At 41.0% G+C, this 24946-nt stretch overlaps 2 protein-coding genes across 2 annotated transcripts in view; one reads left to right on the plus strand and one right to left on the minus strand.

Annotated features, from left to right (window-relative positions):
- The window catches only part of foxj1b (forkhead box J1b), a 32246-nt gene extending 8129 nt beyond the window's left edge, over window positions 1-24117 (plus strand). Inside the window, exons 3-5 of the mRNA XM_077502174.1 lie at window positions 18753-18889; window positions 18988-19622; window positions 21248-24117. Coding sequence (XP_077358300.1) covers window positions 19041-19622; window positions 21248-22096 — 1431 coding nt within the window. The 5' untranslated portion in view covers window positions 18753-18889; window positions 18988-19040 and the 3' untranslated portion in view covers window positions 22097-24117. The remainder of the gene's footprint in view (window positions 1-18752; window positions 18890-18987; window positions 19623-21247) is intronic.
- On the minus strand, window positions 42-19458 carry ubald1a (UBA-like domain containing 1a). The gene is made up of 4 exons (XM_077502175.1): window positions 19356-19458; window positions 15539-15760; window positions 14989-15048; window positions 42-2634 (listed from the first exon to the last, which is right to left on the minus strand). The coding sequence occupies exons 2-4, from the start codon at window positions 15644-15646 to the stop codon at window positions 2305-2307; spliced, it is 498 nt and encodes a 165-aa protein (XP_077358301.1). The 5' UTR covers window positions 15647-15760; window positions 19356-19458; the 3' UTR covers window positions 42-2304.
- Window positions 24118-24946: the final 829 nt, after the last annotated feature.

A 24946-nucleotide genomic window follows, 5' to 3' on the forward strand; every position in this document is an offset into this window, starting at 1 on the left:
TTTCAAGCTGTACGTCGTCATTGACACATTAGAAGCAACACTTTTATAATAGGTTGACAAACAATATTTATTTAGGTTCACAAAAATGATAAGTTAATTATCAGGTAGTCCACAAATATTGTGGGAATGGTCTCATACAGTCATACAAAGTGGGGGGAGGTGGACGTACATGAGAAACCATTTATGAACAGGCCAACCCAGAAAACACTCAGATTTAACCAAATAAAGTATGAAGCATGGGAAAGATGAACTGAAGAACAAGTTTGATCAAAATAATACCAAGGAACATTATTTTTTTCCAAATATATCCAAAATTGCCCTCAAAATAAAAAAAAATAAAAAATAAAAAATCCACCGGCTATATAAATGGATCTCAAATTAAAAAGTAAAATAAAATCATCAAAATAACAAAACCAGGGGTGGACCCTGCATGTAATATATTGCCTTAAATCAGGGTCACCCCTCAGCTGCCCCTTGACCCCCCTTAAAAATAAAAATAAATCTAAGGACCCGCGACTCGTACATGTGATACACTAACGAGCATCCTGTCTTTGTGAGTCTGAATTACAAATGAGCATTAGGGCCACACAAAATAGAACATTTATTGGTTAATTATGAAAACAATTTCACAACGATCATAAAATTCGGTAAGTTGACATTTTACAAAATTCTATTTGTATTATGAGAAAGGCTCGAACGAAAATTGTTCTATACGAAAAACAAAAAATTTTGTGCGAGTAGACATATTTTTGCAAAACATTCCGAACATAGTGCAAGAATGAAGTTGTATTACGAGAAAAAACAAAACAAAAAAACTCGCTGATATAGCAAGAATAAGAAAATCAAGTCATGTTACTGGAATAGTTGTATTTTGGGAAAATGTCACTTGAAATACGACGGGAAATCCTTAAATTTTTACCTAAATTTGTCTTTCTCCCCCCCACCCTTCTTTTTAGCCTTTATTAAACTTCATTTCCATAATCACAACTTTTTTTTCTCTAATGTATATTTTTTTAATGTCTTTTTAGTGTGGCCCTAATTTGGGTTTATATGCAGCAATCTGCCAGGATGTTTTTCCTTTATCTGAGATGATCCAACTCAAATTAGTTGTCATTATTAGCTTTAGAAAGCTTGTGTAATTTTAGCTATAAAAAAAGGTTATTGACAAGTCAACACAATTTTCCCCCCCCAAAGAGTTATAAAAAAAAAATAAAAAAACGGAGTAGTTGCGTTCCCACCCCCCATCTAGAGCCAGTTTAGCTGCTTTAGCACAACCGCCTCCCAAGATAATAAACTATCATCGTTACAAACATATTATATTAAACCACTAGTGATGTTTTTTTTTTTTTTTATTTCTCCTTATTCAACCCATAATCTCAAAAGTATACAGTTGTAGACTTTGTTTGAAAAATAAGCTGTTTGCGGATAAGCTAGCATGAACCAAAAGTGGCTTCTGCATTTCAGAGGGGGGGAAGAAAAAAGAAAAAGAAAAAAAAAAGGTCCGAACATGTCTTGTGTCGTCAGCGCAAACGGTTGGTTTAAGAAGAATCCCTGATTGGCTTAAAAAAAAAAAAAAAAAAAGTCAGGTGACCACCAGGTGAGGTAAGAAGAAGCCCCGCCTTGACGATGGGGATGACAAAATGGAGGTGTTTCCTTGAACGCGCGTGTGCGCATGTTTGACGTAGACATTTCTATATTTTTCCGCGTATGCGTTCCGAATGCACGCGCGCACGTACACACACACACACGTGCGTGATGCTTCAGTCACTTCAAACACTGCATCGCAAGTTCCTCTCTCGTCATGCAGCACAGACAGTTGCAGAAACACAACAAGACCAGTGAGGGGGGGCGAAAAAAAATAATAATCACACTAGCTAATAAAAAAAAAATTGAGGGGCCGAACAAAAATGACAAAATTTGCTGCCTTGAATGTCCTTGAACATCACGTAGAATCCTTGGGCATGACGTTTTCATTTTTTTTTTCTTCCCCAAATTCAAATATTTCTCTTGTCATTTATGTAAGAAAAAAAACCTAAGATTTCACATACTCTCTTATTACTATGCGTGTGCGTATCTTGATTTTTTTTCTACTTTCTTATTTTCTTATTTGCATTGGTTTTCTCCTCTTCTTGAAATTGTTCACCCAAAGTTTTTCTTGGTTTGCGTCTTTCCGCGTCCTTCCATCCGTCTCGCCACGTTTTTAATTTTTTTTCTCTCTTTTTTTTTTTTTTTTTTTTGGAAAAAGACAAACTCCTCGCCTCTCGGAGCGGCGGGTTGGGGGGCGGGCGCGGGAGGCGTGGCCATTCATCTCTCCGCCTCCATCGCTACGCTGGCCTTCTGCTCGGCGCCGGCGTGGGGGTTGACGCCCGTGGGCCAGGCGGGGCAGGGCTGTGCGGGGGGCTGCCCCTGAGTCCAGAGTCCCTGCGGGGGCGGAGGCGCGTTGGGCACGTTGGGCGGCATCCCCCAGCCGGCCACTTGCGGGGGCGGGGGCGAGGTGGCCGCCGAGGCCGCCATGGGGCTGCCGCTGTTGAAGCTGCCGCTGTTGAAGCTCTCGGACGCCTTGAGTCGGGAGAACATGGTGAGGGCGTCCGGGAAGTTGGGGGGCGTCGCTGGTGTGTTGGCTGGTGTGCACATCTGAGGGCAAGGAAGGAAAACCAACCATTACTGCTTTTCCAAAACAGGAAGTCGACGTTTTGACGACGACGGCGTTCAGTTTTCATCCTGTTTCTCTGAGGCTGCTTCCAAGTCACACCGCTGGGATTATTTTCGGAAAAAATAAATACCGGTATATAAATAAAATGAGTGTATTAAATCGTAATCGCAATATTTGGGGGTGTGATCGCAATTCCATTATTTTTGAAAATCGTTTAGCCCTACCCAATACAACCATAAAAATTATATCTAAAATAAATTTTCCCCCCAAATTTTTTTATATATTTTTTAATTTTTAAAGAGACTCATTGAACAATTTTTAGCAATAAATTTTTTTATATTTTGTCCAGAATGAATTTGATAACTTCATTATTTTCCATGTATAATTAATACCTTTAAAAAGTAATTTTTCTACTTGCTGTCAACTGATGATGACATTACCTGTGCTGAGGAATCATGACTCACCTGTTTGCTAGGTTTGGTCAGTAAACTGAGCCATGATTGGTCGTTACCTACTTCCTCAGCACAGGTGATGTCATCAGTCAACAGGAAGTAGAAAAAATACTTTTCAAAGGTATTAATTGTAAATGAAAAATAATGAAGTTACCACATTAATTATAGACAAAATATTAACGTTTTCCTGCTGAAAATGGCTCAATGAGTCAAGTAACCCCTTTACAAATTAATTAAAAATTAAATTTTTATCATTTTAAATAAGTTTGAACTTAAAAGTTAAATACAACTGAGCTGTAATTCACAAATGTACTGTACTAGATTAAGAAAAAAAAAGTAGCATGAGGCACATTTTGAAGATTTAATTTAGTGATTCTTTTGCGCACCAACTATCAGGAAGCCCTTGTAAACACTGATCTCCCCCAAACTGGAAAATAAATAAATAAATAAAAAATACATATAAAAAAAAGAAATCACACTTCATAATTATTCATACAAGTATATGATACCCTACAAGATGAATAAATTAACTCACTAGAATTAAAAGAATTATACACCATGATTTAATATTGCAAATGCAATCCAATTCATTTTGCTGCTCCTTCTAATATGCCGGCCTTGACCAGTGAGAGGCAGTATAACACGTTCATTCATACATACAGAAACGAGGAAGAATATCACCTCTACTACTGTAGATGATGACTCAGTAGGATTCTGTAATCATTTCATTTCCTATAGGATGAAGATTACATGTCTGTGAGTATTATATCATCTGTCCTGCTTCTAAAACCGCAACTCTCAATGCTAACTGTAGAATGACAAATATTGTTTTTGTTTTGTTCTTTGTTAGCATTAAGCTAAGAAGACTTCACGAAAGCCGAGCTAGCTTGTCTTTACAGTAAACTCTTTCGTGAATTGTTCAAGATTTGCCAAAGTGCTGCTGATTGAGAAGTGAGTTGAATTAAGTTCCCGGCCACCACACGGCACTCGTATCTCAAGTGTGCGCTAGCATGTTAAAGCTAAAAATCTTATCTCAAATCTTATGTTCCTCCTGAACAGCAAGGTTCTCTCTTTTTCCCTCACTATGAATAGCTACCAAATTTTATTTTATTTTTTTGCGCCAGCAGTCTTGCTGTTGTGCTGCCAGGCAACACACCCAAAGCGCACACACTCACACACAACTCATGACTGTACCAAAAACAGCAACGGAGCGCCTTGAAGCTAGCAGGCTCAATGTTTTGTGCCTCTCACCCGCTTCCTCCACATACAAACTCGCGCATGGCCTTCCTCCAAGTCGTTTGTGACAAGGAAAACAACAACAACCTGCCGTATTCCGGCGGGAGGCAAAAGGTGGAGTCGCATTTAGCCAGGACGCTATCGGTCAGCGGTTTGAACGCTCAACTTTCACACTGTTGGCTAACATGTATGCTAATCCTTCCGTTTTCTACTGTCCTTAATGTAGAATGAAGGTGGTTTACATGTGAAATCATACACTTACAGTAGCTTAGCCATTAACTTAGCTTAACGATTAGCTTAGCTCCATTTGTCACATGTCCTGCGTGCCAGATTGCCGCGCATAAGTCCAAACGGGGGTTCGAAAAACCCAAGAGAAAAACATTTCTCCCGGGGAAGGTCTATCCGTGTGAAACTGAACCACCGTGCCCCCTAAAAGTGCTGCCGCTTAACATTCTCGGGGTCGCGCTTGGCCGGGTTCGACCGGTCCATAGGTTCTTCCTTTGCCACGCTGTTATGTAAGGTGAGCATGTCCGCGGTGCACTCCTGACAGGAAGTGCTGGCTCATGTCTTTGAGGCCGTTTCCTGCGGTAAAGCGACACCATAGCAAGTACTTGTGACCTCTACTGCTCTTTTTTCCTGAGCGCACAACAGTGGCGGGCTAATAACTGTATTTGTTTAGCTTCCAAATTTGTCAATGGTATTCCTGCGGGTGACTGACGACGATGTCCTTGAATAGAAAATGAGGGAAAAACCTGACACCTGTCCTCTCAGGTTGTCTGCCGAGACCTCTGACTCATCCATAAACACATGCACTTGCGTTGCTCGGCTTAACACATGCCGAGACCACACACTTGCAGTTTACACATTGAGCTTTTTGTTTGAGGCTGACTTGGAAAGGAATGATGAACATTTGAGGGTAGGGAAAAAGTGAATGTTTCCTTTACATAAAAGCGTCTGTCCTCACGGTGGGATTTGGATTGACGAGACGCTGAAAAGGTGTTAGACAATATTAGACCTACAGGAACTAAAATGGTGGAAAATATGCTAGTTGGTTGTGCTTTGATGGTAGTTTTTGTCGATTTATTCACAGATGTTGCTCATAATCTCTATATTTGCCATCCCAGTGTCAAAACGACTGCCAACAATAAACAACAGTATCATTAATACGCGGTTATTACTGTTGTAAGTAAACTATAATTGCCATTTATTTACAGTAGAACAATGCCAGCTCTAGCCAATTACAACTACTATTTTTTAAATTGTTGTTATTCTTAAAAGATTATTCTAATTTACTGAGAAATTGCCAACATTCCGAAAGGGTCAAAATGATCTTAATTAGTTTGAAATACTAACATGTGACTATACAACCATTGCTCAGGGGATTGAAGTTGTGAATATTCAAATATTTTCTCTGTGCGATGTAAAAACAATGCTCCATTTGTACCATAAAGGTCACTACAGTTGTGTACTGTTCAGTTGTTTATTCACGATTTGTGGTAAGGACATGGAAAATTATTATTTTTTTTAATTGTATGGAATTCTATCAATTTAACATTTGTATAAAGACTGACCGTGTCATATTATGTTTCGTATGTCTTTGAAACCAAGCTCAAGTGACAAAAGAGTTGATGCTTAACTTTGTTTCCTACTGGCCAGTTAATCAAAATCACCTTGATACATTTTTGTTTCTATGAATAACTTGTAGTGAAAACGCTGAAACAACGTTAAGATATACGTTCCGAGTGGTCTCGCCGTTTGCTTTTCCACATGGAAAAGACGGAAGGGATACCGGACAAAGAGTTGGGAGTTTGTGTTCAAAACACAGCCAACAGACAGCCGTTACCATGGCGACAACTGTTGTGAGGAACGAGTGCAGAGCTTCTGTTGACAGGACGAGGCTCTGCGGTGGCGGCGATGCCGGCAGTTCTCTTGCGAGTCAGTTTGCCGGCACGGGGAGCGCGTGGCTAGTGGTCAGCAGCCACCCCCCCGAACATGCCGGGCGGCGGTGAGCCTCGGCACGCCTAAACACTCCACCGTTTGTGGCTGGACGAAGGAACATGCGTGCATGTATTTTGTTTGTGTGCAAACAGATGAGACGCGAGTTATTTCCAGCCTCACCAAACGCATTTCTGACAAATACTAAGAGTGTGTGCAAGGCTGAAAGGGAGAAGTGGGGGGGGGTTCAATTGACATGCTACGTTATGCTATCCTCGGTGATTGCTACACCACAGGACAAGCTCCCATGCTTTCGTTGCCTCTTAGCAGCCTCTCTGGCTGTCTGTCCGCATTTGGCATGGGAATGGTCGGCCACATTTCGCAATACATGAATCGCAATCTGCTCATTTCCCCTCGCCCAAGTATGTAAACACTACAATTGAAACCAAATGTTTCAGCACACTGTATAGAAAGACATATGCACTTTCTCCCCTCATTGTTCGACATCAAATCAGACTATTTAATGAATGCCAGAATAATGAACATTTTTTTAAAATTGTTTTTAGTCAGTTTACACAAATGTTAACAATCTTAAGTCTCATCACCAGTGAGCTATTTTTAGAACTGACCCGTGGGCTACTCATGTTGTCCTTGGGGCTAACTAGAACCCACTGTCACCAGGTTTTTTTTTTTTGTGTGCATTGGCCTTAAAAAAAAAAAAAAAAAAAAAAAAAAAAAAAAAAAAAAAAAAAAAAAGTTACATCAGCAAAGCAAAAAGGCATCATCTTCTCCCTCTAACGTCTCTCCCATCCCTTCTCTGCCTGCAGAGTAGGAGGCGGGAAAAAAAGTTATTAGGTGGTAATTTACTTCAACGAGGTGGCTCATTTACTCAATTCTGCAAGCAGACAATCATATTGTACCCTACAAACAAACTTGGCTTAGTTACACCAATTCTGTTAGGACAAATGGGCCTAAACTCCTGACAACTATTGTGAGAAGCTTGTGAAAAGATATCCATAACGTATGACCCAAGTCATACAGTTTAAAGGATATGGTACAAATATTATTAAAATGTATGCAACTTCTGACTTACAAGAAAGTCATGAATTCTGTCATTATTCTGCCGTTTAGCAAATAAAAGTAGTTTTGGTAATCCTAATTGACCTAGAAAAGGAAAGATTGAGTCTGAATTAACGTCAGTCAGTGCTCAGCACAGTCATACTTTCAGGATTTTTCCCATCAACCATGTCGAATGTGATTGAGTCAACGTTGTATTTTGCGTTATGTTTTGAAGTAAGGCATAATGGTTCCCAGACAAGACGCAATGCATACATTCAAGCAAAAAGTCAACAGGAATGCTGTTGAACTTGGGTGTTTTTTTGTTTTGTTTACATGTTGAAATACTTAAGTTTTCACAAGAAAAACAGCCAGTACAGTATTAGTGCAACTGCAAATGAAGAGATGCTTTGTACCGAGTACCAAGCAGACTGTTGACAAAATAAAGATTGCATTGTTCTGTCTGCAGTTCACACAAATGTTTTTTTTTTTTTTTTTGGATGTGACAAAGTTAAGTCAGTGTGTCAAAGTCCAAGAAACAGAGGCGCCCAACTGCAGCAAAACGTCTCCTGTGCACTACTCAGGCAACCTTGAAATACAGAACAAAAGATAACTTTTCAGTTTTTGCCACTATCAAAATTGCACAAAGTGAAAACACATTTGACACCCAAGTCCAATGAATCAACCGCACAGTGGGAGGTATGGAAAGCAGTCAAGTGTTTTCCTTTAGTTTGGAGTGTGGTTACGGTTGTGTCTGAGTTTGTCAAATAAGTTTAAAAACGGTTGATACTTTTTTATCTTTTGTTTAGTTTTAGCTGTCCTGGCCCGGAAGTAGGCTGGAACATCAGTGTCTATATATCCACATAGAAGGCAAGAAATTGTCAATAGCTTTCGTGGCTGGACAACACAATTCAAATCAATGATATATACGTATTACGTCACGAGGGATGAGACTATTGACATGGGATGTACTTGATAAAGCAAAGAGCACCACAGTACAAGATGCTGGTTTCATAATGCAGCCTGTTGATGTGTTGAATTTGCGGCCTCTGACAGCTAGCTGAAGCATACCCTACTAAGGTTAACGGTGGGCTAAATAATAATAAAAGAAATCCCCAAAATGAAACCAACAGGTGCCTCCGAATGTGTCAGTGAACTCAACTTGACCACCCCCTCCACTTACCAACCCCGAGACCCTTTCACTCCTCCTAACTCAGCTCCAAGCATCTGAAATCCCTCTCACAGACATACACATGCACAGTTGATCATTAGCCAGTCAGTCCACCTCATGTTTTTGTATGCTTGCGTCAAACGTACAGTGAAACGACATGAGGAAGACGGAAAGGCATTTAGGAGGCCGCAACAGGAAGACGATAGAAGAAGTGGGACTAAATGGAGCATTTGTTGCACTCTGTAGTACGCACTACAATGGCAAGCATGCTAACAATAGATGCCAAGGCCCACTCATATGTAGCAAAATAGTTTGGCTTGGTAAAAGACCGGCGACGGAAACTGGGCCAAAGGTCATCACGAGGGAGAGCAGCTGCAAGGAAAACACTCGGGTTCAGATTGCCGGGAGAAGCACGATTTGTCCATATCGGAACAAGTCGAGACGCAATCCGTCTTTTGCGTCACTCCGCAAACTTGAACATACACCGGTCAGAACAAAACGGCTTAGGGGTTCCAAACGTGATCCAGCAAAGCAGGAAAAGGATGAACTGAGCTTATGAAGGTGACGGCACAGGAATAGTAAGATTAGATCTCAGCTAGCCAGGCTGCGTTCTACCGTCTAACCTGAGAAACAGGCCAATGTGACAGACAGCAATTTTTTTTATTTTTTTTTTGCAAAAGACGAGCTCCTTCAGGGTTTGACGCAATTTGCTGGGCCCAACCGCAGCGAGGGACTACAGGATTGAATTCGAAGCACAAAATCTTTCCACCAAGACGTGTGTGTTTAAAAAAGCCTTTGTGCCAGTGGTTAAGGTTCTGGGAAGCGGTGCTCCAGGGAAACGTGCAGGGTAACATGCTGGAACAAGTGGAGCACTGCCCGAGTTAGCGCCTTCAGATGTGGCCAACGGTCTGGCATGGATGTACAACACACAGACTCCCGCTACGTCACAAAAACCCCCCAAAAAACTGCATTAAATATTGTAATTTCACCTCATTCCATGCTATTGTCTGCAATAACGTCTGCTGTGGCAGTCATACAAAGCAGGCCTTAGAAGGCTCTGGCCAAATACCTGACATTGGCACACTATTAGTCCACTTAGCCAGACGTGTTGGCGCAAACAGTCTCCTTTATACTCGCTCCCTTACGCCTCAGCCAGTGACGACAGACGGAAGGTGTTTCCGACAGACAGAAATGAGGACAGTCGATGCGGTCCCATCATGATTTATGAATGGCAGATTACATCTGCCAGCGTCTGCATGGGCGCAGTACCAAGTCCAAGTCGAGTCACTCTCCAAGATAAAAACTTGAAATGAAAAAAAGGTGGGAGGTTGGCACATCCTGACGCCAAGACCACATTTTTGGCATTTATTCAAACCTCAACACCTGAAACAGGCTCGCTTTGTCACTAAACAGAACCTGCACATTGACCTTCATAAAATGCGCCGAATCCACCTTGTGCGTGATGGCGGTGATAACTGGCAATTACGGCACAATAAAGTCGGGGTCACTGAAACATTATTTGTTCCTGGCATTTATGACACCGTATGCGGGTACTCATCCGTATGAGGAGGCTGTGTTATCTAACGGAATACAACTGAGGATGACTTCATACGTAGCAGAATTGTATTGTGTCAGCATTGGAGGGTGTTCCCATTGTTTTGAGTGCAGGTGACATTAAAACAGCTCACATTATTCCAACCTCATTTATCGACCACTCTAGTCTTGACTCCTGACTTTAATTGCAAGGAACCAAGCATGAGGCCCTCGCCACATTTTCTTTAACAGGCATAACTGTGGCAAGATTAAAGCAGGCTTTGTCACTGTGTTTGTTTCTGGGCTGAGTCACATGATGACAGGGGTCACATGTTCCCGGACAGCTGTGGAATTCATCCAGCTGGGCCACTTCCTCATTTCTGGTCACATGAGGATTCACTATGTTCATTGAGACTGTACGGGGAGAACATGTAATCATGGAAACACTGATGATGGTCTGGGAGGAACAATTGTTTTTCTCTCTAACATCCATCGAGACACTTGGATTCTCTATCAGAAGATTACATGGAACTACATAAAGTAGAACAAAATGATGAAATTGTCATAATTGGGCATCGCCGGACTAATACCATACAGAGTCTTCGGACACATTGTCAATTAATAATTAAATCAATGAAATTGTCGCCTCCAAATCTGAGTCTATGGTCCTTAGTCCCTCTCTAGGTCGGGGATGAGACCCTGCCCCAAGTAGAGGAGGTTGCTAGAAGTGACGATAGGATGGAGAGGGAGATCGACATACGGATCAGCGGACCGCCTGCTGTGATGCGGAGTCTATATGAACGCTTAGCCTGGCAGGGGGGAGCAAGAAAATCCTGCCGGCCTGATAAAACGTTGGTGGAAACACTGCACTGGCTACAAGCGGGTCTACCACAGTATGATTGACTCCCTCTCGTCTTCTTAGTACAGTACTGCCTTGGCTTGGACAAAGGAAACATAACGAGCAGGGCGCTATCAACAAAGTCTTTATTACAAAAAAATAAAATTACCGTCAGCCGTAATCATACCAAACTATAAACTACCGTCGTACTGCATTATCTGTGAATGTCAGCTCACAGATCTCCAAAGTACAACTTCCCTCTGCCTACTTTCTCCCCACCTCTTGACTCTCTTGTCCAATCACAAATCACACCTTCGTGACCTCACAGAGCATAAGAAATTTGCCATATAATTTACTGTATGTCATTGCCTAACATTTGATATTTCATGTCCATGCAATAATGAAGGAAAGAGGACTATACGGAATGAAAAGAGTGTTGCATTCTCACATAAAAACACTGAAGGTGTGAGTATGTTAAGATTTTGTGGGCGCAGTATGCGAGTAGTGGAGCAAAACAAAGCAAGGAGGACACAATGTGCTAAGTATGAACCGTCCGTCAACATACTCTGATGTAAATCCAACAATCCCAAAACAGATAACCGTTGAAGAACTGTCCCGCATGTGGGTTTGTGTAACATACTCAAAAGTGACACACATGTAAAGAAAAACAAAACATTCTTCACCGCAAGCCTGTGCAGTTGATGGCAGCTCTTTTAAATGGCGTGTCCAAGAACACACACGGTCACACAGGCAGGAAAAAGGAAATGATGGCAAGAGATTTAGCAGGCTAAATCCTGTGGCATTCATGGCACTACTTGTTCTGGTGTGTGTGCCAACTAAACTTAAGTGACTTTTTGTCAATACAAGGCACACGGGTGAAAACGGAATCCGAAGGCTGTTCTACCTTTTGTAACAGCCCACACCAGACATGCTTGGTTGCCATGGTTATAATAAAAATACATCAAAAGCAAATGGCCATTGAAGTCAATCACGGAGCGAGATAGATTTAAAAAAAATCTTTTTCAGATCACCCACTTTGGTTTCGTTAAATTGGTGGAACAGCCTGAGCTTCCTCTAATGTCGTCTTTGCGTTAGCATTAGGCTAATGGGTTCGAGGCAAGGAAACATCTCAGTCTCAAGAAAGGTACCTGTTATTTAACTCGTAACCAGTAGCAACTGTATAATTGAGAGAAACCTCATTAATAATGATTCAAATTTGATTACAGTGTTCATAAACACACTTCATTCACCAAATCCTGAATATGAAATGTGACATTCAAGCAACCAATTATTGACAAGCTAACCTACACTGCCACAACAGGCAGGAAAAGAAAAAAAAAAAATGTATTACGTGGCATCTTTTGGTGGCTAACAAGTACAGATGGTCAAAGCAACCAATTAGTCGGTTCACTGACGGTTGGGAATTCTGGCTATGGCCTGAAGCTGATTTTGGAAGCGCAGCAGTGCCAAATTGTTTGCATTCTGGAAAAGAAAAACATGACGACATTCACAACTCCCAACACTGACATGGAAAGAGGCGTTGTGAACATTCAGAGCCACAATGTTTTTATTCTCATCAATTAAAAAAAATATAGGTCAACTATTTTGTTCTAACTCTAGGGATAAAATGGTTTACTAATAACATTTCTGTTAGCATTGCCACTTTACAATGAATTAATTATCTTAAAACGGCATTTTCTGCACACACACAGTCCGACTTGCTAGTCAGTACAACTAAACTCCCTGTTAACATTGTTGCGACCAATAAGAGAACAAATTGATGTCACTGATTTATTTTTTTTTTTTGTGAGATATTTTGGAAAATAAAATACAAATAATTTCAATGCTGCATTTGTAAAATGTTATGTTGTTGCTTTTAGCATTTTGGTCACTAAACGTAGTATAAAATGTTGTACCATTTTCACGTCACGTAACATGAATGTATTTATTTTCTTAGACATTGTCATTTAGTGTGCAAGAAGATGACTGAACTGTAATTGGCCTTGACGCGAGTGCTAACGAGATGATTCGGCTGGTCCACCAAAATTACAAGATCATTAAGTAGGTGAAAGCAAACATCGCAACAACTGAAACATTATTCTTATGAATCTAAATAAATTTGATGCTTTTATTTAAAAAGGTGGCACTGGTCCATATTATTTTAGCGTTAAATTGAAATGAGGGACAATTAAGACTGAGAGCACTGAAGCGGAATGAATGTAATCTGCATTGTGGCCTGAATTGCCGCATGAAGGCTGGACATGCCACTCTACTGTACAACTGTTGTGAGTCACACATGCACACGCACACACACACAATGTGCTAGCTCAAAATACATGAATGTAAAGCGCATGGGAGGAGGAAGGCGTGCATGCTGGCATAAAACAAAAAGAGAACAAGAATTTGTGATTACGCAAGAACACGCCTCTAAACACAACAGCACACACATTAGGGAGGTGCTCCAATGTCTGCAGCAATGAGCTGTACTAAAGAATGGCAAAAAAAGAAAAGCACTTTACGGATTAAAAAGAGGATTATGACACTCTTACTGGGACTGGATGACAAACAGGAGCCTGGTACTTTTTCGGTTATAAAACCATAAGAATGTGGCTATAAAAATCAACACACACTTTCCCGTCACTACTAGTAAACAAACCAACAATTAGATGACAAGATTATTAACAAGTACCTTCATATTTTAAAATGGTGGCAATATACTTGTTCATTGTAAGTTGTAATCATTTGACATGAGGTTTTATTTGAAAAAATTTGACATTAGAAACAGAATCCGAATCGGCGACCTTGTGGGATGGAAGACATAACGTAGCCACGTTTTTAAGTTCTTCGTTTTGGAACAGGAGATTTGCTCCTTGAATCAACCAACTCCAAAGAAAAAAAAATAAAGTCACAGGGTATTAAGTTAGCATTCTTTGATGGCCACTCAAGCCGTTCACGAGCAATGTAAAAAACAAAAACAAATTATTGATACTGATTGCTTTGCAATGCTTATGTCATGACACTTTTCAGCCAAATCACCCAGCTCATAAAAATACTGAAGAATATTTTAAATTGACAGCACGGGAAATGCATAAACATAAATTGATTATAATTCAGTTGCTGGTTGGGTCTATAACGTTAAAAAAAAAAAAAAAAAAAAAAAAAAGCACAAATATTGATAAGCCCTCCCCCTCCAAGTCAGCTTTAACACAGTGTTAACGAGAAATATAAACTATTTACTGCTGAGAGGCTGAAATTCCGACGACTTGGTTTTATTAAAAGGCCTCTAAACTAAACTTTTCTCAAAAGTAGTTGCCAATGAAACGATTAATTGCTGAACTTCTGTAGGCACGATGAGAACATGTAAACTCCACACATATTCGAACCCCCAACTTCTGAACTGTGAGGCGGAAGTGCTAACCACTCGACCACCACAAACACACAAAATACAAAATGAAAACACTCGTAAGGAGCATGGAGAAGACACAGAATCAGCACCAAGCATTTCTTTACAACAACTTGAAGTATGCTTTAAAATAAATTTTGCAATAGTGACGTTTTCTCTGGTCACGAAATGAATGTGTTTTAGTTCTCAAAACATTTAAAGTGCGAGCGTGTGTTTATATAGCTCGACACCTTCCACTTTACCCCACAATGATGCGTCTGCCCCCTCTTCTCCAAGGTTGCTGATGTGTCATGTGAGGGGGAGTAGACACAAGCATATGAGATGAATACAAGCACAGTGGGACTATTGAGAAAGGCACTGCCCCTCTTCCAGGAAACACACTGTGTATTTTCCGCTCTGGATTAAAACAAATTTTCACATTATTTTTTTTTTTCCCCCTCATAAATGCATTAGCAGTTGCTTCTTTTTACCTCCTTGTGTCAGCGAGGCTGTCGCCAGTGAGTGTGTGTGTGTTTACAGTATTTCTGGAAGCTCACAACATGGCCGACATGTGCTTTGTTATTGTTAGTAACACACCAGCCCTCCCAGCCTGTGAGGGTCGTTATCGCCCTTCATGTAACACAGGTCACCATTAAATGCTTACATCGATTGTTTTAACTCCAAAGAGAAATGCAAATGAAAAGTTTAGAGTTGTTTTCACCCCACACTCACCATTTGATGATGATGGCCATATGGGATATTTGTTTCTTGGAAAAAGGCACTGAGGGCAGTCTATAAAACAAACAAAACAAAACAGTAGTTAAATTACATTTTTGTATCCTTTATTATGATTAAATTGTTTGTTTTTTAGTTATCAGATAGCGAAGCAGGGGCGAACATGGCTTGTTTCGCAATAGAACAGGCATGTGGCGAAACCGATACATGTCCGGGTTTGCTTTTCGACAAAACGGTGGCCATTAATTGCGGAATTGCTCACACGTGAACAGCGCTAGCATTGGTCGGATTATAACATAATCTAGAGTAAAGTCTAATTGGATATGATAGCGATTGTGTTTCGCAACACGGCTACATATTTAGCCTAATATGTGCAAAGCAAATGTATGTCGTGCAATCGTTGAAGTAAAATGTTTTTTTTTAAAGCGCGCTTGTTGAAATATAATGGGTTGCAAATGTTTGGGGGAAGCACACGGGCGCTAGCTAACCGAGTGTAGCAAACATAAACAGACGCCGCGTGCCGACTTCATTTTCTTTTCCCCCTCACCTCGAACTGCCAATGTGCCGCCTGCAGGAGCTGCTTCGCCTGGTCTGCCGCACAACCCGCCGTCAGGACGAACTGGTTAATCATGACTTGATGTTTAAGTTCATCCATTTTCGACGAAGCCCGTGTCCGAAGTCAAAAGCAGACTTTCGACCGTTTTCCTCTGTTCTTCACTCGAGTTGTATTCCGTTTTCCTCCCCTTCAGTCGTCCACCATTACAGCCGGCTGGGCAAACACAAATATTTACTGTAGGAGCGGTGGAGGGAGGGACCTCGGATGATTGACAGCACGGGTTAGCCAATCAAGTAAGTGCAATGCGCGTGGGAAATGTAGGCGGAAACAAGAGCGTCTCGGATCACGCTTGTCTATGTCCGCCGTGTTTGGATTCTTCGTGATATATGCATCCAAAAGTGCAACAAAAAAAAGCAGGATTTCAGACAGAAACCAATAGACTGCAAACAAAATCCACACAGTGGCTCTAAATGGCTTCGCGAGTGAGGTAGGCGACGGTTTGTTTTGGACTACAATTCCCATGAGCACCCGCTTTGTTTGTAAAGCTCCAGGAAGGCTGACTTTTGTGAATGACGGGCGCTCTCGTCCAATTCAGCCGCTCGCAGCGTCGCTCTCTTGCCAAATATGGTAAACAAATCCACCAACGCCAATTACATCGCTCGGAGTTAATTTTGGGACAACCGATAGCCATGTGTGCAGAAAGCAACTCGTGTGGATTACACTATCCCTACTGAGTGGACTATTTATTTTTGCATGCACACCGTCTCATCTTCACTGTTTCTCGACTCTAATTGATTTCTATTGTCAGCAAATGCAATAATATATCAGCAGGTAAAGGTAAATGTCGTGCATTTATCTTGAACTAAACTGCCACAAATCTGCTGGGTGACGTACAAGGCAAGGCAATTAAATGACGAATAACATCCTGTAAGTAATTGGAAGGAAATTGAATTCAAACATTGTTATTATGAGCGCAGGAAATCAGTCACGCGCGATTTGTGCAATACATTAACACGTCAAACGCACGAACAACAGGATGCGGTAACGGAGCGGCATTAGGATTACGTAATTCCCGCAATACTACTTCCTTTGTTAAACTGCAGATGTGCAAACGTGTATACTGAGGGATTATTGTCAGAAAAGTGTTAAGATTCTGATTAAAAATTGCATTTTCGTCTAAATTGTGAAATACAAAGCAACCCCATATTGTAATGATTGCACATTTTTTACATTTGAAAGGTTCTTTACGGCAGGTTTGTAGGAAGCAGTTTCACGCCAGTAAAGCAGAAGATTTGGAAAGGACGCCCCCTGGCGGCCAAATGAAAAACCTCACGTTAACAGCCTTGAGTGTAAAAAATAAATAAATAAATAAAAAAACCGTACAGGGTTGGTTAACTCCGGAATTCTATTAAGACGCCGTTGTAACTTTTACTCGTAAGTCGGAACAGCCATAATGAAAATATTTTTTGAAAAGATCCTATGACATTATAGAAACTATTTTTTACTGAAATGTAATTGGGACCTTTTCTACCTACACTACAGAAGGTAACAAGAATTAATTGATCACCACGTTGCTCATAAATGTCATTAAATAATGACATGAAATTTTACACTTCTATTTGTGTGTGCGTGTGCGTGTTTATTATCCCGAATAAAGGTCAATGTTGCCATTTGCAAGTGTTGTATCGAGCCCTCGTCAAGCACCTGTATCCAAACAATTCCATGCAGATGTGCTGTGCACTGTATGGATGTGTTCTCACTGCTCTCAGTTCCTGGTACTGGTGGACTAGAAGGACAGTGGCAAGCCGGGCAACAATAAGAGCAGCTGTTCAAACATTTGCATGTCCCACCAAGCAAGGCCTTTGTTAAAAGGGGAGCTGAACAAACCCGGAAACACTGCTCAAATCAGGCTTCCTTGGCGGGATGCGACAGCTGGCTTGACATATACATACATGGATGCACATTCTTTGAGTGTCAAAGCACACGCAACACGCGGTGGGTGAATGCAAAGCTTTGTCAGGCCCCTGCTCCTCCAAATCATGAGATGTGTACATATTCTGGTTTAGAGAATAGAAAATAGCTTTGTTTTGAAATATATGATGTCCTATATAAATATTAAAAACAAAAACGTGACGGTGTGATCTTACTATTGTGCAATGAGTGGGTATTTGGGGCTTGTGATGCAACACATGTCCACTAGATGGTAGTGTTTCTTTGAAATTCAATCAAACGAGCCAGGCCACAGCTGTTAGAATGGAATAGAATAAAATAGAATCGTTTTTTACTTTCAATTTTCATACACCAAAGAAATAAAAAGTTTAAAAAAAAACAAACAAACTATGAAATATATACTGTCTATACTAGAGGTATTAAAAAATAAGAAAAAGGCCCGAATGCTTAAATATTAAGTGAAGTGATCATATGCTTGGAAATAATAATAACAAAAATGATTGATTGACGCAGCAGCAAAAAAGTGTTCATCTGAGTTACGAACGTAATGCAGTGAACTATTTATTTTTTTGCCAGCAACGTAGAAACAAGAAACGTGATGTTTTTCATTTGATTGCTTTATATTTTTGTGCTGAAAGTGTTAGAATGCATATATTGATTGTAATTATTACTTTACAAGTACGTTAGCAAAACATTTTTGTCATTGCTAACTTATCAAAACGGCTATTGTTGCAATATAGTAAAAATGAAACATTTTCGTAGAATTATTTTTAATTTTCGTACTTTTTTTTTTTTTTTTTTTTTTAAAGAACAGTGATTCGCTTTTAGACAACATGCAAATGGACACCTGCCTAACTTATACGCCCAAAATAAATGTTTGCAGTTTTTCTTTGTTTTCTTACGCGTGCTTGAAAGTAGTCTTATCTTCTCGCGGGACGTGTGGCGCGCAAGAGGCGCACAGGTCAAATTTCGCTGGCTTTAAAAGCAGGGAGGTGAAATGGAAATCGACGATTTGAAAAGAGGCAGAGGGAAGGAGAGAAAGGGCAAGGCCAAGCAGCCAATCAGAGGGACGGTGGGCCGTCTTTTGCCTGGGCTCTCCATGCATCTTATTGGACTTCCTCCTCCGCACATCTCACGTCTTGGCTCGACAGCAGCTAAACAGTTTTGACTCCAAAGCCCACCAGGGTCGACATAGAAGTGATCTAAGTGGCCTTTTTTTGGGTCTTTTTTTCTGTTTCTACATGCGGTGCGGGAGAGTGCCAAGCGAGCGCTTCCTCCTGTTCTTGATGCACTTGTTGCGCACGGACCCGATGCGCCACTTGAGTCGTTGAAGAGGCAGGACGCGCGGCAACAGGTGCACTGCACACTGCATCTACGAAATCAGCTGAAAAGGTAACAGTACGCAGTAATTGGATGGATTTTTAATTGGTTTAAACACGACTTTGTGATTATTGATTGATTGTGTTAATTGTGCTTGACGTCACTTCCAGGATAAGACGCAACTTTAGATGCCAATCTGTTGATTATTCGGCCCGATACGAGGATGCCGGTTCTGACGAGCCCAGACAATGCGAACAAGTTTAAGGAGAAATGGTTGCCGGTGGACCCGGATGACCAGGTCATCGCATCCGACTCGCCCCCCCTTGATGACAGCCTCACCAGCCTCCACTGGCTTCAGAATTTCTCCATCGTGAGCGCGGACCCGGAACGTCCCGGCGGGGCCGCGGCACAGGGCTGCTCATCCTCCTCCTCCTCCTCCCATCAGCACCCTTTCCTCAAACGCTTCCCCAGAGGGGGCGCCGACTCTCCCTCCAGCCCCCCCGCGGGTGACACGGCCGCCACCGGGATGCCTCTTTACCTCGGCAGTCCGGTCACCTCCGGGAGCGACTCCACTTTGGCTCTGCGCTTCTCCAATTGCGCGTACCAGTCCATCCCGATCCAAGCCAGCCCGCCAGCGGAGGTCGACTACAAGACAAACCCCAAAGTCAAACCCCCGTATTCGTACGCCTCGCTCATCTGCATGGCCATGGAGGCCAGCAAGCAGCCCAAAGTGACTTTGTCCACCATCTACAACTGGATCACGGAGAATTTCTGCTACTACAGACACGCGGAACCCAGCTGGCAGGTAAACAGATAACCTTGCTTCTAGATTATTGATGAGTCAGATAAATGAGTGTGTGAGCGAGGGAAGAGTAATTGACTCGAGTGTCACCATGAGACACCCCATCCTGGTTGGAGGGTGTTGGGGGCAAAAACCATTTTGAAATGGCACAATTTGATGATGACAGTGAGGGGTGGAGGAAGCACTTGAGTGTGTTTACTAATGAGGGCTCCTGAGAGATAGCAGATAAGCGCTGCAGCTGATCATGTTTTGGAAGTACAATGTCAAGCTTCCCGGAAAGCCTCATTAGGTGCATTTGCTTTCAAACACAACAAAACAAAACACATACAAATAAACACATTTGTAAACATATTCAGACACAAAAAGCAACATTTGTCTCATATGCGAGTTGTGGCTAAAAATAGCTTCTGTGAGTGAGCTCATTGGGTTTATGGTGTTCAATGAATGGCTAAAAAGTGCATTAGTGACAGTGGCTCTCCTTTCCCACATACCAAAGTATAGTGGAACCCTGATTTAACGGACTAAATTAGAGCTTATTTTACTTTTAAGTAATTGTAATTATTGCTTTGTTAAATGAGAATACACAATTTTCATTTTCATTTTTTTCATTCTAAGAGTAGACAAGATAATTTCTTAGCGATTTCAACTAATTTACTTTTATACAGATTGCCTTGTTTGTCAGTCAATAAAATCATCTCAATCTAGATATATTTTTTAAGTAGATGTAAAATCTTAAAAATTACATCTGGATCCAGATATTGATGATTTTAATTAACCTGTTTTTTTTTTTTTTAATGCTATGTTCGGTGTTAAATTTTCATGGTCTAAAAATTGACGCCTGGACAAGCTAATTTGTTATAGATTTCAACCAAATTTATTTTTATATGGTTTGCCTTGTCAGTCAATAAATCATCTGGATCCAAATACATTTTAAAAATAGATGTAGAGCCTATTTAAAAATGTTAATTCAACACAATTTTCTTCAGTATAGGTAAATATGACACATGCCTTTGTGCTTCCAGCAATGCTAAGCTAAAGTCCATGCTATCCATGAACTTTATGGCACAGTCGCCCCTACCAACATGGCTGCCATGTACTCTATTTTCATGCATTTGATGGCAACGTTGCCAGTGCTAGCATAGCCGCCATGTTGGCACATATTTAAGCCTGCTCTCGTCTACTCTTAAGTATGTTTACCTAAGATGAGAGCAGCACAAGATGGAGTCACATGACCAGTTGAAATTGTGGCCGATGGCAGCCAATTTTGGTACTAACAGACTTAAACAGCTACTTTATAAGTGGCGTTTTTGGTGGACTGGACACTATCTTCTTTCCGTTGAATCTGGGGTCCATTGGTTGCATGTCCGTTAAATCAAAGTTCTATGTAAAAGCATAGACGAATGATAGCTTAAAAATTATCTATAGAACTGAGACACTAACAATGAACCTCAGAAAAGGGAAATCTGGGCCAGAAAGTAAAAGTGACCACTGTCGTTATGATTCTGTCCAATATGATCATGACAAATGATTTCTAGTCATTCCTATGGGTGACAATGTCCTCGGAGGGTTTTGTGTCACACCTCACCACTCTTCCACTGTAACTCAAATGTTCCTTCTGTTTTTCGCAGAACTCGATCCGCCACAACCTGTCTCTGAACAAGTGTTTCAAGAAGGTCCCCAGACAGAAGGACGAGCCTGGTAAAGGAGGTTTCTGGCAGATCGATCCTCAGTATGCTGACATGTTTGTCAATGGCATCTTCAAACGCAGGAGGATGTCTGCAAACAGCTACAACAATAATAGTGGGGCTGTTCACAGAGAGAATAAATTGGTTCCAAGTAGCCACAATAGCTGCCCTTACCAAAGCGGCAAGGATATCGGCAGTAAAAGGAAGAACAGCAGCAAGGCAACAAGGGCGACCGAGTCCCCTCTTTTGGCGACCGAGGCTCCAAAAGCAGACATCCTGAAAGGGGATTTCGACCTGACGTCCATTTTTGACGACGTCCTGAGCGGGAACTGTAGCACCTTCGAGGATTTGGACCTCAACACGGCGTTGAATTCGCTGGGCTGCGAGATGGAGGTAACCATGCAGGGGAGGCAGCAGTCGGCCGGGCTGGGCCACTGGTGCGGCGCAGGGGACCCCATGGGACCGAGCAAGCACCTGAACCACTCCCAGTCGCCCTACGCCTATCTGGACATGAGCGTCGCCTCGGCCCTCAACATGACGGAGCTGCTTTTGCCGCCGCCGCAGCATCCGCAGCAGCTGGACGGACAAGATCAGCTGCTGCAGAGTCATAATCAGCTGCAGAATTTCGAAGAGGCCGCCTCGCTGTTCCAGGAGCAGCCGGAGGAGGTGGTGTCCTGGGAGGAGATCAAGGAGGTGCAGGCTACGCCACTGACTCTGGATCAGAGCTTTGGCCTGTATGAGGGCTTCTTTATGGAGGTGCAACCATGGGAACGGGTCGAGGCCTATCTGTGATCATTGACTCCTGATGAAAGCCTGATTTCCAGTCCAAGGATCAACCTTTTATTGTCTTGGTATTCAAACATAATAGCACCACACATGTTGACTTTTACTTAGATTCAGAGGAGACAAATTGTAGTGGTGGGAAAATGAAGCTTCATGAAGCTTCACGAAGCTCTTGCGATATTTTTTTTACTTCTCTAAATGGTGCGCTTGGTTTAAATATAAAGGCTAGTGCAATGGAAATCGATTACATTTCCACTGCAGTGCCATTTGGAGGAGGAAAACTGATACATTTTTAGCAGCAATCTTGTGGTCTTTTTTTTTTTTTTCCCCACGGTTTGCTGTAGGACATGAAACAGCTTTGATTTGAACATCGCTAACTCATGAACCAGGTTGAAAGTTTCATACATACAGTGAAAGTTTTTCAAGAAACTATACGGAAGAAAATGAAGTGTGGGGTGTTCCATCAAACTTTAATGGACTGCAGCCATTTTTTTTTGTTTTTTGTGGACTACATGCGAGCAAAGGCAGGACCAAACCACCCAAAACTCAAAAAGCACTCTATGACTGAGCACTGTACACAAGTGAGAAGGTACCAGGATTCTATTTTTGCTACATTAGCATTCAAATGGATTAAAAAACTAACAGTGCAGTAAAACATCTAAAATGCCATCTCAAATGTCAATGCTGTTTGATGACGAAAGATGCAGATAACTTTAAAATGTATAGTCTGAATTTAGCAGTCAGTCACCGATGACGTTACTATATATTAATATATTCACTACAGTATATAACAAAGCAGGAACGTTTGCCCCTTTTCTACACTGAAAAGGGTTGCTGATGTAAAATGAATTGCCTTGTTTGTCAGTCAAACATTATGCACTTTGATAGGCAGAAGATCTACCGTAGATGTCTAATATTCAGGATGTTACCGTTTATTTTCCCTGGTATTCAGTTGAAGTTAGGTTTACTGATCACAATGCAACTCTAAGGGCCTGATTTACTGAGATCCCAAATAGTGGGCGCTGAATTGTGTTTAACTCGCCCCAAGTGCGGAGAAATTGGACTCGCAAGTAACCAAAGTAGGGACGGACAAATGAAGCTTCATGAAGCACTTGTGATATATATTTTTTTGATTCCTCTAGATGACTCTTCTTTGGTTAAAAGATGCAGTGGAAATCTAATCAATTTCCATTTCACTAGCCTTTAAACTAAGAGAATCATCTAGAGGAGTCATAAATATTGCAAGTGCTTCATGAAGCTTCATTTTCCCCATCAATTATTAATATTGCATTTAAAACTTGGGAGAGAACACCTGGAAAACTGACCTGAAAGAGTTCAGCACCAATTGCTACAAAATGATCGCCCGTGAGATCGACTGAGATTTGGCATGACTCCTTCTTGTGAAGATCTTCAATCATACAAAAGCTCCAAAGTTGTCTTGCTGAATAGACAATGTCGTGCTAATAATTATTGGCAATCTTGGTTGTGTCCAGTTAGTAGATAAGTAAGTAGTAAATCGGGCCCAAGTCGACATTAGACTCTTGCAATAATGTATCTGGATTAAAAAAACAAAAAAAAACAAAAAAAAAATATTGCTTTCTTTGGTTACTTGTATATAAACGTTCACTGAAATACAGTTGCATATACTTTGCATTTGTTAATTATATTTCGCCAAATTCTTTTGCTAAAAAAAATAAATAATGCAGGTCATTGGTTGATTCACAGTTGTTGTCACTGGGTGATACTGTTTCTTTAGTTTGATCTTTTTCCAAATAATTTGGGTTTGTCTTCTGATCTCTGAATCACATTGAAACTTGTATGAGAATAATAATGCTGTTGGATTGAGATCGACACAATTAGTTCTAGAACCTCAACACGAAAAGGCCAGTTTGAATTGATGTATGGATCAATTCTTTTCTTCTTTACTCTTACAATGTTTTTTCCTTTGTACTTTTTTAAGAGAGATGTTTGAACATGCAACCATGCTTCGATATAATACATGGTGTCAATTAAAGAAAATGAGAATGCAACGGTGTCCTTGTGAAATATAACTGTGAATTGTCAGGTGACGCACTCTTTACGTGGGGCTCATCTCATTTCTCTATTTGCAACTTGCTAGCTCCTCTGTCTACATGCTAGCGCCTCCTACCACAAATTATTATTTTTTGAGTACACGAGATTGACAGCTGCTTCACTAGCATTTCTGTCTCATCATGTTTAGTCTGTTAAGTGTTTGTTTTGATATGGCTTGATTCAACATTAGCTAATAGCTATTAGCTTTTAGTAATAGATACAAATGACAGCACTATTTACGAGTTACATAGAAAACAATTGAAAAATTAGATTAATCGCGATTAATTACGGGACACTGCGTGATTAATTAGTTAAAAAGATTTAATCTCTTCACAGCGCTATTTTTTTCTTTTTTGCTAAATTGTTTTTAATCCCGTTCAGTTGAAATATATTTATGTGAACCCGGTCCAAAATAAACATATGGGACCGCTGTATTGTGCTTAACAAATATAAATGACATCATTGACAAATCGACTGAGCATCTTATTCTTTTTTTGAGTAGCGCATGTTAGAATTGTCCAGCTAGAAGAATTTTTCAGCTGGTCCACTGAAGTTGGTGATTCAAGGTTGCCATGGTATGATGTACACTATTCTTATTATAAGCCATCAACCTGATTTGGTAAGCACCGTTACAAGGTGAATGATTGCATATTGTTGCTTTAAGTAGATTCAAACTTTATGAAGTGTGCTTCACTATTCGGGAGACAGATCGCTCCATTAAGCACAGCAAATTACGGTCAGTAATGATGGTAATTATCCATTTAGAATTCGCTGATGAAAATGGCT

This window comes from Festucalex cinctus, chromosome 17 (assembly GCF_051991245.1).
Source record: "Festucalex cinctus isolate MCC-2025b chromosome 17, RoL_Fcin_1.0, whole genome shotgun sequence".
In the NCBI taxonomy this organism is placed as follows: Eukaryota; Metazoa; Chordata; class Actinopteri; order Syngnathiformes; family Syngnathidae; genus Festucalex; species Festucalex cinctus.